This window comes from Salvia hispanica, chromosome 3 (genome assembly GCF_029641045.1).
Source record: "Salvia hispanica isolate PSC_SH4W2 chromosome 3, Shi_PSC_v1, whole genome shotgun sequence".
Classification (NCBI taxonomy): Eukaryota; Viridiplantae; Streptophyta; class Magnoliopsida; order Lamiales; family Lamiaceae; genus Salvia; species Salvia hispanica.
Genome location: NC_142694.1, coordinates 31,013,755 through 31,029,401, shown reverse-complemented (window position 1 = coordinate 31,029,401; position 15,647 = coordinate 31,013,755). Strand labels below are relative to the sequence as shown.

General features: G+C 34.9%; 3 protein-coding genes across 3 annotated transcripts; 1 reads left to right on the top strand and 2 right to left on the bottom strand.

The window, feature by feature from the left end:
• Positions 1 to 1,994: 1,994 nt before the first annotated feature.
• On the top strand, positions 1,995 to 2,872 carry LOC148930555 (peroxiredoxin-2E-1, chloroplastic-like). The gene has a single exon (XM_089068877.1). It carries the CDS (start codon positions 2,084 to 2,086, stop codon positions 2,732 to 2,734), a length of 651 nt encoding a protein of 216 aa, XP_088925003.1. The 5' UTR covers positions 1,995 to 2,083; the 3' UTR covers positions 2,735 to 2,872.
• A 231-nt stretch (positions 2,873 to 3,103) lies between these two features.
• Positions 3,104 to 5,490, bottom strand: LOC148930554 (Formyl transferase). Its single transcript, XM_089068876.1, has 5 exons — positions 4,952 to 5,490; positions 4,718 to 4,829; positions 4,128 to 4,304; positions 3,484 to 3,610; positions 3,104 to 3,399 (listed from the first exon to the last, which is right to left on the bottom strand). The coding sequence occupies exons 1-5, from the start codon at positions 5,307 to 5,309 to the stop codon at positions 3,286 to 3,288; spliced, it is 888 nt and encodes a 295-aa protein (XP_088925002.1). The 5' UTR covers positions 5,310 to 5,490; the 3' UTR covers positions 3,104 to 3,285.
• Positions 5,491 to 13,761: 8,271 nt separating this feature from the next.
• Positions 13,762 to 14,640, bottom strand: HRD (Integrase-type DNA-binding superfamily protein). The gene has a single exon (XM_089069289.1). The coding sequence runs from the start codon at positions 14,375 to 14,377 to the stop codon at positions 13,844 to 13,846; it is 534 nt and encodes a 177-aa protein (XP_088925415.1). The 5' UTR covers positions 14,378 to 14,640; the 3' UTR covers positions 13,762 to 13,843.
• Positions 14,641 to 15,647: the final 1,007 nt, after the last annotated feature.

The following is a 15,647-nucleotide window of genomic DNA, read 5'->3' as shown; positions in this document are numbered from 1 at the left end:
CCCGTTCTAGGGGAGTCGCCCAGGGGTCCCAGGAGGTCCAGTCGGCGTCCCCCCTACTGGCAAGTCGACAGCCGAGCTCGCCGAACTCGGGCATCAACAAACGACGATGAACATGTGGAAAATCGTCAATTAATGGAAGGCGGCAGAGGATCCTGTGGAGAAGGGGTTTCTTTTTGAGATCCTTCAGAGTATGCAGGCCGATTTGGCCCGCGCACGTAAGGCCAGGGGAGACGAGGGGGAGGGGGGCTCAGCTGCGCCAGATTTGGGGATCCCGGGTAGCGGCGACGAGGAGTGAGCCGGGGATCGTGTGTGGAAGCAGGATGGTGTTTTTTTTTTTTTAATTATGTAATTTTTTTTGTACTTTTTTTTAATTTATAAATAAAATTATCGCATTTTCCCGTATCTATGTGGTAAATTTTAATTCCGTAATTTGCGTGATTGTAATTTATTTATTTTTTATAATTTGGCTGACTTATTTCTTGTCCTGATAATGTGACAGGAGAAGTTTCTTGTCATGATGATATGGCAGGAGGAGTTTTTGGCTATGCTATGGCTGACCTAAAGCAACTGGAGATGCTCTTGTAGCATTGAGCTCACATTAAATTTTACAAAAAATTACTGTCGAGATTAGATAGTGAGATTAGTTCGGTAATTGAATTTTGGCCAGTTAACAGTTTCATTTATTAGAATCGTTATCATAGTTTCAAATAATTTATATATAGGTGGGGAAATGAAATTTTATAGGGAACCACCTATTCTTTATAGAATGTGGGCTTAAGTTATTGACCAATTTTAAAAAAAAATTAGTGTTGAAATTAGATAGTGATGAAAATCAAGTGACTTTAGTTTGGTTATCGTGTAATTTTGGCCAGTTAACAATTTCATCTACTATCAGAGCATCTCCGGTAGGAAAGGTAAGTTGAGAAGGTATATTTCTCATTTACCTTCTCAAAAAGGTAATTATACCTTATTAAAAAGTAATGAACTCCAAAAGAAGAAGATAAATTAAAAAGACAAATAAAAATAACTAACTATTTACCTTCTCTTCTAAAAAGAGATAAATATTGTACCTTCCAAGAAGAGGTATTATACCTTCTCAAAATAAAAGAAGGTATAATATCTCCCCAAATACCTTTTCCTTTGAAATATGAAATTTTATCAAGAAGATATAAATATTGTAGTTATTTCTCTTTACCTCTCCATTTACCTTTTCATTGGAGATGCTCTTAGAAGCGTTATCATAGTAATTAAGTTTTCAAATAATTTATATTTAGGTGGGAAAATAAATTTTATAGGGAACCACCTATTCTTTATAGAATTTGGGGTTAAGTTATAGGTCAATATTGCCCATTCAATGCAGTAGCCCCAGTCGGCTGAACTAAATTTAAGACAAATTTATAAAGTTCCAATGTTTCCAAAACTAATTTTAAATGCACAAATTTAATATACTAGTAGTAGTACAATTTGGATTTGTTTGCTAATCAATCCATGGTTGTCATGAAATTGAATTTGACTTGGAATTAAAAAAAAGAGATGTGTTTGCCAATTAATTCATGATTGAAGTTTTGTCATGAAATTGTATTTGACCTGGTATTAAAAAAATTACTATTACATATGAAAGTTATGAGTGATGAGTTTGACGACAATATCATTTCATTCATAACGAAAACAATTTCTTTTAGTTAACGCTATCTTTTGGTTATCAACAATAATTTATATATAATCGCTGGAACTTTTTTGGGTATGAAATACTTTGCTAATATATCTAAATTCATGATTAGATTATCAAAATACAGTATTCAATCTCTCTTGTTTTGGTTGCAACTTACAATGTCAAACTTGGTAATGCTAGCTGCCACCAATTTTAGGAATTGTTGTTTAGCGCCACATTTATGAAAATTACAATGAAAATTGGAAGTTTGTGATAAAAATAAATAAATATTGATGGCAGCATGAAATACGTTTAGAAATTTGAAAAATGTGAAGATATTTTATTCCGCCTCTGTCACACATTATATAACTCCAAGTCTCCAACTCCGTGAATAAACACTCGTTTATATCCGCCCAAATCTCAACACCAACAATGGCGGCAGCCACCGCTTCCACCGCCTCATTCTCCTCCGCCCACCTCCTCCGCTCCTCCTCCCTTAGCCTCAAACAGCCTCGCTCCCTCTCCTTCCCAATCCCCCGCCGCCGATTTCAATCTCAGCCCCTCCGCTTCTCCGCCGCCCCCAAAATCTCCGCCATCATCTCCGTCGGCGATAAGCTCCCCGACGCCACGCTATCCTACCTCGACGCCTCCGACGAGCTCCAGACAGTCTCAATTGCCGACCTCACCGCGAATAAGAAGGCAATTTTGGTGGCCGTGCCGGGGGCCTTCACCCCGACGTGCTCGCAGAAGCACCTCCCCGGATTCGTCGAGAAGGCGGCGGAGTTCAGGGCGAAGGGCGTCGACACCATCGCCTGCGTCTCCGTGAACGACGCCTTCGTGATGAAGGCGTGGAAGGCGGATCTGGGGATTGGGGAGGAGGTGCTGCTGCTCAGCGACGGCAACGGTGATTTCACGAGGGCGATTGGGTGTGAGCTCGATTTGAGCGACAAGCCGATTGGGCTCGGCGTGAGGTCGCGCCGCTACGCTATGTTTGTGGAGGATGGCGTTGTGAAGGTCCTCAATTTGGAGGATGGCGGCGCGTTTAATGTTAGCAGCGCTGAGGATTTGCTCAAGGTGGTTTGAAATTGAGATTGAGATTTCGTTTTTTTCTGAGTTTTTTTGATGTTTAGGTTATGGAATTGAGATGAATTGTGTTTTTTTTCTCTGTTTTTGAGGAAATGTGTTTGGAATTTCAATAAATTGGTTTCAATTTCTCGTTCAGTTAGCAATGTCAGTTTTAGGGTTCTTGAATTTGATGTATTTTTCACTAATTGGATGATCAAATTGGGTGCAAAATGCAATCTTGTGTTGAACTTTGCTACCAACATTGGATGAAATTGGCCCCAAGTCTTTGGTGGCACGCGCACAGTGATCGTGTGGATTTTGCAGAAGAAGGGGTAGGAGGCGGACGAGGAGGGGAAGAAAGCATCAATGGAGGAGACGATGGTCGAGTATGTTAAGTCATTGGTTTGGTTATTTGCTTGATGATGTTGAAGCAGAACACTTGAAAGTTGCTACAATCTGTTAACAAAGTGACTCCAAGAATTGCTGATTTAGGGTATAAAAACAGCACTGCATTCTAACAAAAGGGAAACAGTTTGATTTCACCAAAAACCCACACAATCTTGGATTTGCTATAGATAGTGACTAGGGTCATGTTTGGATTGGATGAGAGGGACACCATCTTCTCTCCAGATGATTCGCTCCTCGCATAATGCTGAGCATACCTCCACATATAATTTATGCTCCTGATTCAAATCAGACTTGTGTATCAACAAAACACTAATACAGAATCAGGATAAACAAGAACGATGAATTATATATATGGAAACCTCAACAAGGACTCTTGCAGCTAGCTCCTCGGCTGTGTCGCTTGCGAGCACAGGCACTACCCTTTGAGCAAGGATGCGGCCTGTGTCATACTCCTCGTCAACATAGTGAACTGTAGGACCTGAATACCTGTGTAGATACGAGGAGAATACATAATGTCAGCATATATCTTCACAAGCTAATCTATGCAATCCATAGAAGCTTAATAACCAACAAACTGCCATCATCATCGACCATATTGAAGAACTAACAGGAACCCAAATCAACAAAAATAGTGACAAAAAAAGGGTATATAGTAACTGTAGTGGATAAAAAGTTGGATCTTGGTAAAATCAATTAATTTCCTAGGAAATACGTAAAGAGGGGACATCTCATCTCCCTAGGTGGGAAGCACCTATTCTCCATTTAATCACTTCCAACCACATTATCAAGGGTATTGGTAATTCACCATTTTAATTTTTTTGCAAAGTAAACGTCTTTAACTTTTGTAATACACCCTCATCCACCAAAGCAAGCAAGGCCAGAAAATTGTTGCAGAATCATATTGAGAATTTGCAGACTGTCAGTTGAGAGTGGAGAGTAGTATATGCAGGTTCATTAAATAGTAAATACATCAGAGGGAAAGCGGAAGGGGCTTTGTCGATACCTTGCTCCAGATGCAATTACTGCTTTATGCACCTTCATACCATAATACCCTTTTCCACCGAATGCTGGAAGGAGTGAAGGATGAATATTCAGTATGGCCTTTTGATAAGCTTTGATCAACTCAGTAGGAATAAGCTTTAGATAACCAGCTAAAAGTACAAAATCAACATTGTAGGATCTGCGCAACAAAAAAAAGCACACAGCTGAAATTTGCAGAAATGTAACTCATTACTCATAGTATCACACAAAAGACAAGGCTGAAAGAGTAGAAACAAAAGCTTATCAATATAAGCAATTGACATGGAAGAAAGTGTGAGTAAAGAAGACAATTCCCAAACAAGACTAGATCAATTGCAGGTCTTAACACCTTTTTCTCTCAATCTTGAAACTATAAGTGCAAGAACAGTACCATGTGATGGAAATAACTTGCTCCGTAACTCTGTTTCTCCACAAAACTTGGAATTCAGAAGGAATGTAAAGAAAATCATCAAACCATTCATAACAACAATAGGCATACAATTTCAATCTATTTCATTTACAAGCTTGAATCATCATTCAACTACAAAGCATTGTAAATTAACTCAGCCAAACCTTAATGCATTTACAAGATCATCTGCAGAAAGCACCTCTTCTGCCCCTTTCCTTGGAGGAAAAAGGATAACAGGAATACCCTTACCACGGGCATATTCCGCACCTCCACAATCTGCCAACATTATTCAAGAATTAAGTGTAATCGATACTTGAAAGTTCATCAAGTTTGCTAAACAGCATGAAAAAGCATTTTTTTTTTTTGCCCTAATTTGAGAATGCAAAAGAACACAATACCATGTTTGTTGGTGACCATAGCAACAATATCACCGTGTACGGAGCCATTAAGCGTGGCCTCATAAATTGACCTGAAATTGGAGCCTCCGCCGGAAACGAACACCGCCAATTTTTTCAAGCTAACTTTGGATTTAGGGTTATTCTTTTCTGCATCAAAAACCCCTTTGTATTCAACTTTCTCGACGCTGCTTCTGCAGCGCAGAGTTCTATTGGTGCTCGAGCGAATTGATTGGAATGAGCAACGAATTTCCGAAGAAAATAGCTTGGGGAACTTCGTCGACACATCGGTTTTGCGGGATTGAAGGGAAGAGAGAGCTCCATGAATATAACCTCGAAGGGCTACACTTTGGGCTTCCATTGAAATTAATAAAGGAGGAGTTTTGATTCAGGAATAATGAAATTGAAATAGATTGCAAACTCGGCGAGTGGAAGAAGTGGTCTAGGTTGCTGAAACCGGTGGCGGAAGGGGGAAGGCGGAGCAGCGGCGGAAGAAATTGGTTTGAGGAGTATACTGTCAGGACTGCGGGAAATTTTAGAAAAAGATTTGAAGGTAATCTATTATACTACTATGAACTATAATAAACATGTTATTTTAATTTATTACTTACATTAACTTTTTAGGATAGTTATATATTGTTAACTTATTATTTAATTGCTAATTATAAGAACTCGTTTGATAAAAAAAGATGAGATATGAGAAGATATATAAAACAAGATAAGAAATACGAGCCTTATGTCAAGATATGCAAATATATGATTTTTTTCCATTGTTGTTTGATAGAAAAGAAATTATCTAAATTTGTATTGTATATTAAACAACATGGCTTAACTTGACAAATTGGTGGAATACATAAATATGGTTAATGTTATAATTTAAGTAAGATTGGATAGTGCCCTTGTCTTATATTGGATTTTTAGTTGATATCAAACAATTAGAAATGTCCATATATAATTCTCTATCTTGGTATTACTAACTTATCAAACACACATTAGTATTCAAATTAAGGGCCTAGATCATCAACCCCGAAATGTCAACATAATAAAAAAAAATGTCAATAATGGTATTAAGGTTAATTTACAATAAATTAGTTGTAACTAACTTTTGAAAAATATCCCATAACTTTAAAACACATATAACTTTCTCGATTTAAATTATTTTTTTGCACAACATATATCAAATTAAAGATAATTTCATAAGGATTCTAACGAGATCGTACTTACATATGTTCCGACGTCAAAATTTGAAAAAAAAATTCAAATTTTTTTAATTTTTTCGTACAGCAAAAATGTCAACATGGTATATAAAAAATGTCAATATAATACATGTAGAATGTCAATATAATACATGTACAATGTCAATATAAGCAATGTGTTAACATTCTCAAAGCATTGTGTTGACATTATCAAAGCATTGTGTTGATATTTTCGAAACACTATATTGACATTTTCATCCAAAACCCTAATTTGGTACTAGTTTTTTTTATCTTTTTCGATTTAATTAATAAAAACGAAAATTACACGTGGCAAATTATAGACCACAAGTTTTCTAAAATCCTATGGTCTTAATTTAGTTGTAGTTAGCAATTAAATGACGAGTTAACAATTGATCACTCCTCTTAACTTTTATTTACTACTCCTACTACTATAATTTTATAGTACATAATTGTATGTACATAATCGAACTTTCTTTTAACATTTTACATTGAAAAATCGATTTATAGCATTAATGGATTTAAAATAAATTTTATACTAATCATTTTGCAATACTTCAAAAAAAATGTGAAATTTTAACTTAAATATTTGCATATTTAAAAAAAACTTATTTTTTATTAAATATTGTATACTTAATTCAAATCACGCTCGAAATCATGTTACAATTTGACATAAAATTTCTATATTATTTTTTTCTTATTGTTACATACTACAAATAACATAATAATTTTTAAGTAAATTCAATTAAATTTAAAAATCTAAGGATATTACGTATTTGTATAGTTTATTTACATTTATCTTTTTTCTATTGTAAATTTTATGTGATACTATATTTTAAATTTTATGTACTACTACTGTATTTTTAGTAGTAGTTGATTTATTGATACTCTTTTTCTTCGCCCGATTTCATAAGTTTAATATTCTCCACCCGGTATCCATAAGTCCAAATTATTCTAAAAAATTAACAAAATAGTTGAATTAATCAGTTTGACTTAGCCTAAATTGAATGGGTAAAAGAGTTATCAAGTTTGATTGGTCAACTTGACCAGTCTCCTACCTCTACTGTATCACACATTGACTCGTCTAATTCTTTCCCTATATATACATGGCATATTCATTGCAGTTAGAAACGTAATCCAAATACATATTCAGACATCAAAGCCTTCAGACATAAACAACAAATATTTCATTCTTGTTTTGTCTTGATTGACTCCATTTCCACAAACAGAAAGATGGAAAGATCAGGTGAAGTTATCATGTGTTCAAGCCCACACCAATTCCATCATCAGTTCTTACACACTCCACAAGAAAACTGGTGGAGAAGCCAAGAATCAGAAGAAGAGAGCAGCTCCATGAACGAGGAAGAAGATGCTTGGGAAAGATTCTTGAAAGAAGTTGATGCAAAGGGCCATGGAATCATCCACAAACTAGTCTCCAAGGTCGAAAATAATGTCCAATTTGAACAAGTGTTGAGAGAAAAGTCCCACCATTTTAGAGGAGAATTTTCTTCACACATGCTGGAAAAGATTGCAAGAAAGATGGGTGGAGAGAGAAATGGGGGTTTTGTGAGGAGAGATAGGGGTTTGGGTGATGATGTTTTGTTGAGGAATGAGAGGTTCAAGGTTAAGAACGTCAACGGTGTTGGTTCAATTGTTAAGGAAGAAGGGAGGCGGTAGAAATTATTTAGAAATGTTTAGGCTTGCTTTAACGTGTTAGATTGTATTCAGATCGATTCAATAACGATCTACTAATTCATATAATTTGTCAGCCCTACTCAGTACTTACAGTAATCACAAAATTAATAAGAAAATATAAGAATAATTCTGAACTGAACATCTATTTCACTTCTCTATTTTGATAATGTCAGACTAAATTTGATAACATCGTATACATATTCGTTTCTTACGAAAATCTAGTGACGATTTTACTTAGACACGAAACAATGATGATTTTATCCAATAATGGGCCGGAAATGTGTCTGGTCTTGATAATACGACAAGCCCATAAATTTCAAAGTTGGATCATGGTTTAATTATGTCTAACTAAGGAATGGGCTTTCTTTTCTCTCTCTCTCTCTTACATGAATACATAGTACTAACATAATTTATATCAAGAGTATTTGTTTAAAAAAGGAATTTATATCATGAACATTTTGCCATCGTTCATTTCAACGATTGTTTATGGAAAGTCGTTTCAAGGTATACTAGGAGTAGTAGTTTGATGTATAGATTTGTAAAAAAAAAGGTTATTGTGATGCGTATAATCAAAACAATTTTATTCACAAGACCACGCAAGATCTTTGTAAATGTCGATAATGAACTGCAATATAAACTATAGATGATAATAATATTATTTAATTGAATTATTCTAAAATATATTCTAGATTTAAATTTGAAATTTGAGATAAAATGAGTAAAATAAGATCTACTAGATTTTTTTTTGAGTTACAATATTAATTATGTCGCCCAAAACATTACACATTTTCATTTTCTATATAACTACCCAACTGCTACCTTTTATATATATTTTTTTACCTTATCAATTTATTTATATTAAAAACTAAGTGTGACACACACTTATGACTTATGCAACATTTACAATTAAATACACTATATACAATAAATATACATTTCCATATAATATACATGTTTTCATAATATATAGTAGTACTTAATTAAAATTTGTGCCAGTAGAGAGTGCTTTAAGGTCGGAGAGGTTAGTAAATTTTGGGTGTTTCCAGAGCAATGCCGACAGTTAATATTTTTTGGAAATATAATACAATATTACATATAATTATGTTTTCTTATGTCACCCTTTAATATTACAACCCTGGGGGCACTAAGCTACTAGATAATAAATTATAGGTTTATCTCCACTATTAGAATGGTTACAACAGTTTTTTCTAGGTAAAAACTGTAGTGGAAGTAAACATATTTAAAAATGTATGCATAATGTACGATGTACTATAATTTATAAGCACGCATAAGGCACAACGAAAATGCTATTTAAAATTGGGAAAATATAATGTTAGTATACCTGAATCTGTATAGTTTGCCGTCTAGCCCATCGTCTGTGTGCTTATTTATATAAAAGTAGGACACATAACCCTGTAATCTGAAAACACTCTGAATACAATCTGTTTTCTGTTTCCTGCTTGCGGACGTGTCAACACAACGTTGGTGAACCACGTAGATTCTGTGTCTCTTTACGTTTCTGTTTGTCTCAATCACACAATTGCTCTATTATGTCACAACATAGACAATATTTTTGGTATGTAGAAAACTCTTCCGAATGTGGCTTCTTATTAATTTGGTAGTTAGCAGTATAACTGTATAAATTAATGTCACTAGTTTATCTAGCAATTAAGAAAATTGATAGAGTATCTGTTATCGCAACTTATTTAATTAGTTAGTTAATATAGTTTTTTTACTTTCAAGATTAATTATCCTTATCTACATGTGACATAAATACCGATAAAAATTTGCATCAATCTTTGTTTTCAGAAATAATTTGTTTCTTTAAGAACATTTAGATTGTTTATACTTTTATTTAATTGATATAATTAAAGGGGACTTTAAGATCGTGCCAGTTAACATCAAGAGATTAATTTGTTATAGCCAACCCAGACAGAAAAATATTATATATAAATTTCGTGAATTAAAAGGCCCCAAACAGATCACAATTGTCTACGAAAAGGTAAACCCTAATTATATGTTTATATTAATTTCTATTAGGGGGAAAGCCCTAATTAACACTGATAATTAGTAAGTATTTTATTAGAGTGTCAAAATCAGTAATAATTACGTTAACCCAATATACTTGATCTTCAATTATCACTAATCTTGACTGCGCTACGATTATTGGCCCTTAACCACTGTTTACTTTTTTTTTTTGTTTATATTAAGTACTGTGTTTTGTGTGTGCATGTAGAGTTGTAGACCAATAATTTCATTCTCGAAGCTAGTTTATTCATTTATATAATAAAAGTTTTTCAGCTTGTTGGAGCTTAAGCATGATCTTATTTTAATCAAGTCGAATTCGAATAGTTTATAATGTGTTCATTTTTAATTTGTTGAGCTCAAGTCTAAGTTTAAGATAGATTTTTAAATTATTTCAAATAATAGTCTCAAGGTTATTATATGAAATACATAAATGATAAATTAACAAAGTTATGTAGCTATGCCAAATCAGAAATCCGGCAAAGCCAAGATCAAAATCAATAACAAAACACCAACCCAATACACAATAACAAAACTGAAAACAAAATAAAAAACACAAGCAAGCACAACATTGAAATCGATCCGAGCTAGGAAATGAGTTCAACCAAACAAAGAATAGCAAAAAGAGAGAGAAACAACGGACGACGACCACCAAGAACCTACAACTCACATCGTACTGAAAACTTACTCACCGTCAAACACACGAACACGATCAACAAGCTGCCTTTAAAAAGAACCTTAACTTGTGAGCAAACCAAACAATACCCAACTATAAGGTAAGGTGGCATACCGCACATATATATTCACTTCTTGTCAATAAATAGGCATACAATTAAGAATATAGTAATATTGGTAGTCAAGGTTATATTTACATCCAAATTACTAAGTTCTAAAATACCTAGTTCTATTATTCTAGGCCTAGGAAATCAGGGGTGATATGATATGATATGTTATGTTATGTCATGTCAGTAATCTATCTCAATTTAATCACCACTAGCTATAACAAAACGCGAAAGTGTGTTGATATAAATTTCAACCAACATAAAAAATTCATCTAAAAAGGGTTGAAAGAGCTTTTGCAGCTGGGTGATTTACGACTCAATTGAGTGATTAAACTTCAAACTATCATTAGTGAAACTTGAATTAACAATTTTTAGTCTATTGTTGCGGCCTAGAGAGTACGATTGTTTTGGGTCAATCTCTCACCTACGTGGAGAATCTAATTCTTGAAAATTGTCTTTGAAAAATATTTCACCAAATGGGTGCATGTCATAGACTTGTTTGTGTCGGCAAAGAATAATAGCATTGCTAATGAATTGTGTCTCAAGAATGTTTTTTTGCCAAATTAAAAGGAATAAATAGAACATTAAAATTAAAGTGTTAAGTAGCTTCATCTCTACGCAATTCACTAGATGTTTGAATCATAACATAGATAAATGAAAAATTATTTTTTTTTGATAAAAAGAAAATTACTTCAACAAATCTATCCCGTATCAGTACTAAGACTAGTTTTATCACGTTTGTTCATGTAGGAGAGTGTTATATTGCTAACTCATAACTTAATTGCTAACTACAACTAAATAATAGTCATTAGATATTCAAATTAAGGACTTAGATCATCAATCCCTAAATGTCAATACGATCAAGGAAAAACGTCAATAAGACCATATGATTAATTCAAAAAATATCAATAGGGGTATTAATGTCAATTAACTACATGTTTAGTTATAACTAACTTTTAAAAGAAATCCCAAAACTTTAAATTCATATAACATATATCAAATTAAAGATAATTTCATAAGGATTCCAACGATATCCTACATGCATATGTTCCGACGTCAAAATTTGAAAAAAAATCGAAAATTTTTAATTTTTTTGTACGTCAACATACTTTATAAAATATGTCAATATAATATATGTAGAATGTCAATATAAGCAATGGGTTAACATTCTTAAAGCATTATGTTGATATTCTCAAAGCATTGTGTTGATATTTTCGAAACACTATATTGACATTTTCATCCAAAGCCGTGATTTAGAGTTTTTTTTTATCTTTTTTTATTTTATTAATAAAAGCAAAAATTACACGTTGCAAATTGTAGACCACACGTTTTCTAAAATCCTATGTCCTTAAATTAGTTGTAGTTAGCAATTAAATGATAAGTTAGCAATTGATCACTCCCCCTATATAGATCTCCCAATTCTCTCTCTCCTTTATACTACATTGCTCTTGTTAAATAATTTTAAATAGACTAGAATAAAAAATTGCTACATTCTAAAAGTCACAAAATTTAGTGACATGTCTTTCAATTAGATACACAAAATACAGTGACATGTCTTTTATTTAGTGATATTTATAAGTGTCATAATTCTTCAAAAATTATGTTATGACTTGAACATTTTATTGTACTATTATGTACTCGTAAATGCATAAAACTAGATGCTATCTCTCTTTTGGATATGTCACAGGTTGCCAGTAAGACAAACAAGTAATGACTAATGACCCTTTTGCTAAGACAAAATAACTCCAAAATAAATAAACAAAAGTTATCTAATTTAAAATGTGTGTTTTTAATACTTTTAATATAGATTTGTTAAAGAGATCACCAAAATTATGTGTAGAGAACTCGCTACCACTTCACTTTAACTGCGAATTTTTAAGAATGAAGTTGCATCATTTCGTCAAACGTAATTAAATTCAGCCTGATTATAAATACTTTGTTTTAATACTAAATTTTTTTAACCTAGAAAAGATCACAAGCCGAGTCAGCAATTCATTTTTATCCTCTTAATCATTAATTTTTTGTTTAGATGACGAGCCCAATGATATCACCATTGGACTATATACCAATGTAACAGTGCATAAAGCCCTAGCTAAATTCAACGACTAAATGATTTCGTTTAAAAACTCTCTATGCATCAACTTGGTAGCGCGCGTTAATGCACCAACCGATCAAATCCATCACCCATCTGTTCATATATACAACACCACAATATTCTTAATTATCACATATAAAATATTTAGCCCCACCACTTTCAATCTACACCCCAATTTGTATGTATCATCTTCTTCTTTTTTTACTTCGACCGCCATCACAGAGACACTCAGCTTTATGCATATTTAGGAGAGAGAGAGAGATAGAAATGTGAATTTTTACCTAAATTAATTTTTATTAAAGATAAAAGCCGCAAATACCTTTGTTGGATAATTTTTAAAAATTACCAAAATTGAGTGTGCAAAGAAAACGTCGTTGATGACACGATTATCCACCTTAATCTTTTGCTTTTCCAAGAAGTTTTCGTATGCATCCCTTAATTTTATTGAAGATCTAGATGTTTTTTTAAAGCGTATAAAATGTATTCCTTAGAAACACAAATTAATGTACTCAATTACTTCCTCCGTCCCAATTACTTCCTCTGTCCCTCTTAGTAGAGACATTTCTTTTTGACACGAGATTTAAGAAAAATAGTTTTGAATGAGTTAAGTAAAAGGAGAATAAAGTAGAAAGGAAAAAAGTAGAGATATGAAGAGATAGTAAAATACTTTTTGCCAAAAAACTAACTCAATTACAGTGGGACAATCCAAAAAGGAATACGACTTAGCTACAGAGGGACGGAGGGATTATGATTAACCAAAATGCATATATAATTGAATCGAAAACCCTAAGATTCAAATATTTTTATCCTAAAAATGCTACAAATCACATATGCAACTAGTACCTATGGTTGTTGGAATATTTGTTATCAAGGCATTATATTAGGTAGAACGATGATTATGCAAACACGGATTTTATTCACAAAGCCTTCTACAAAAGTGTAAAAATAGGGTAGAAAATTCCTTTGCAAGCAACACAAAACTAAGAACGTGAAACACACTCTTTCATCCTGCATTTCAATTGCATTTCTACACACAATATATAATTATATTTTACATAGTTCTCACTTACACATAATAACTTATTCAGTTGTGATAATTCCACAGATTCTGATCCTCCCCAAAATACTCATCCTCATCAGCAACGGCGGCGGCGGTGGATTCCATCCGAGGAGGGCTGATCATCATTCCATGAGCCATGTTCACCAAAACATTAGGCATATCAAAGATCAAATCCTCATCCACAAACTCCCCATTCCCCTCAGGGAAATCGGGGGCTGCCCGCGCTGCCTCAGCAGCGTCGCGGGCGGCCCCGGCCGCGGCGGCTGCGGAAGCGGCCGCGGCCTGGATGTCGCGGGGGGAAGTGGAGGCCGGGACGGGGAGGGTCGCGGCCGAGTCCGGGAAATTGAGCTCGGCCTCCCTTCCCTTGAGGGCGAGGGCGGCCACGTCGTAGGCGGCGGCCGCCATCTCGGGGGTGGGGAAGGTGCCGAGCCAGATGCGGTTCGGGGTCCGCGGCTCGCGGATCTCGGAGACCCACTTGCCGCTGCTCTTTCGTCTCCGGACGCCGCGGTAGACGGGGTGGCGGCCGGAGGGAGGGGAATTGGCGGCGGATTGGGACATGGTGGTGGTGGTGTTAATTGGGATGCATGTGCATGGGATGGTGGTGGGATTGGGGGATTTAGGGGTTCCATTTATATGCGCCGGAATTAGGGTTTGAGGGAAGGGCGAATTAGTGGGTGTAAGGCAGTTGTGTGAGAGGGTATGGGGTGTATGGCAGAAAGGGAGAAAAGATGGATTTCTGGGTTGGAGAAACGCTGTGATGTGTTCTCAAATTCACGTCCAAAACAGTGGGGGGATGGATATTCTTAATGGAGATTTATGAGAGAGAGTGTGTGAGAGGAGAGAGAGAGAGAGAGGAAAGAGGGAGAGGATAGGTCATCATCCATATAAGGGAGAAGCTTTGAGAAGCAGACACCTCACTTTTTAATTAATTACCTTTAATCCTTACTTAATCAATTCGTAAAGGATGTGATTATATCTTAGGTATGTATTGGAAAATTGAATACAAAAATAGCAACTCTCTCCGTTCCATTTTAGGAGTCCCGATTTACTATTTTTGGGTGTCCCACTTTAGGAGTCCCGGTTAAAATATTCCATAAATGGTATTAGGCCCCACATTCCACTAATCTTTTTCCCCTCACATTTTATTATAAAACTAATATAAAAAAGTAGGACTCACATTTCACTATCTTTTTTACCAACTATCCTTTACATTTCTTAATACTCGTGTCAAATTCAATCGGGACTCCTAAAGTGGGACGGAGGGAGTAATTTATAAGAGGTAAAACAATATGAAAACAAGATACATAAAAACTAAATCTATGAAATTGAAAATACATAGAAATTAAACAAAATGGAATAAATATAGTCAAGTCGAGAAAGAATAGTACTTTCGATTTAGGCGTGTCGTCTCCAAAGGTAGAACAACTTTGTTCCTTTAGTAGCAGCACATCGCTGACAAAACAAATTCTGAAGACCTGGAAGAGGCGAGTACAGAGCTTTGACAATAAAAGGGTGTCATGCAAAAAGTCGTGTACTGATGAAAAAAACAATGACTTCCAATATATAGATAGAGGTGCCCACGGTTTCGAAACTGATGGTTACGGTTAGGAACCGTCGGTAACGGTTTTGGAAATTGCAGAACCGGAACCGAACCGCGAAGGTGTTTCGCGATTACGGTTCCGGTTCCAAAACCGCCGGTTTTGGTTTTGGTTTCGGTTCCGAACCGGCGGATTTCCGACGATTTTTTACGATTTTTTACGATTTTTCACGGTTCAGAACCGTCGTTTTCTTGCATTTTTTTGCGGTTCCGGCATGGTTTCGGTTCGGA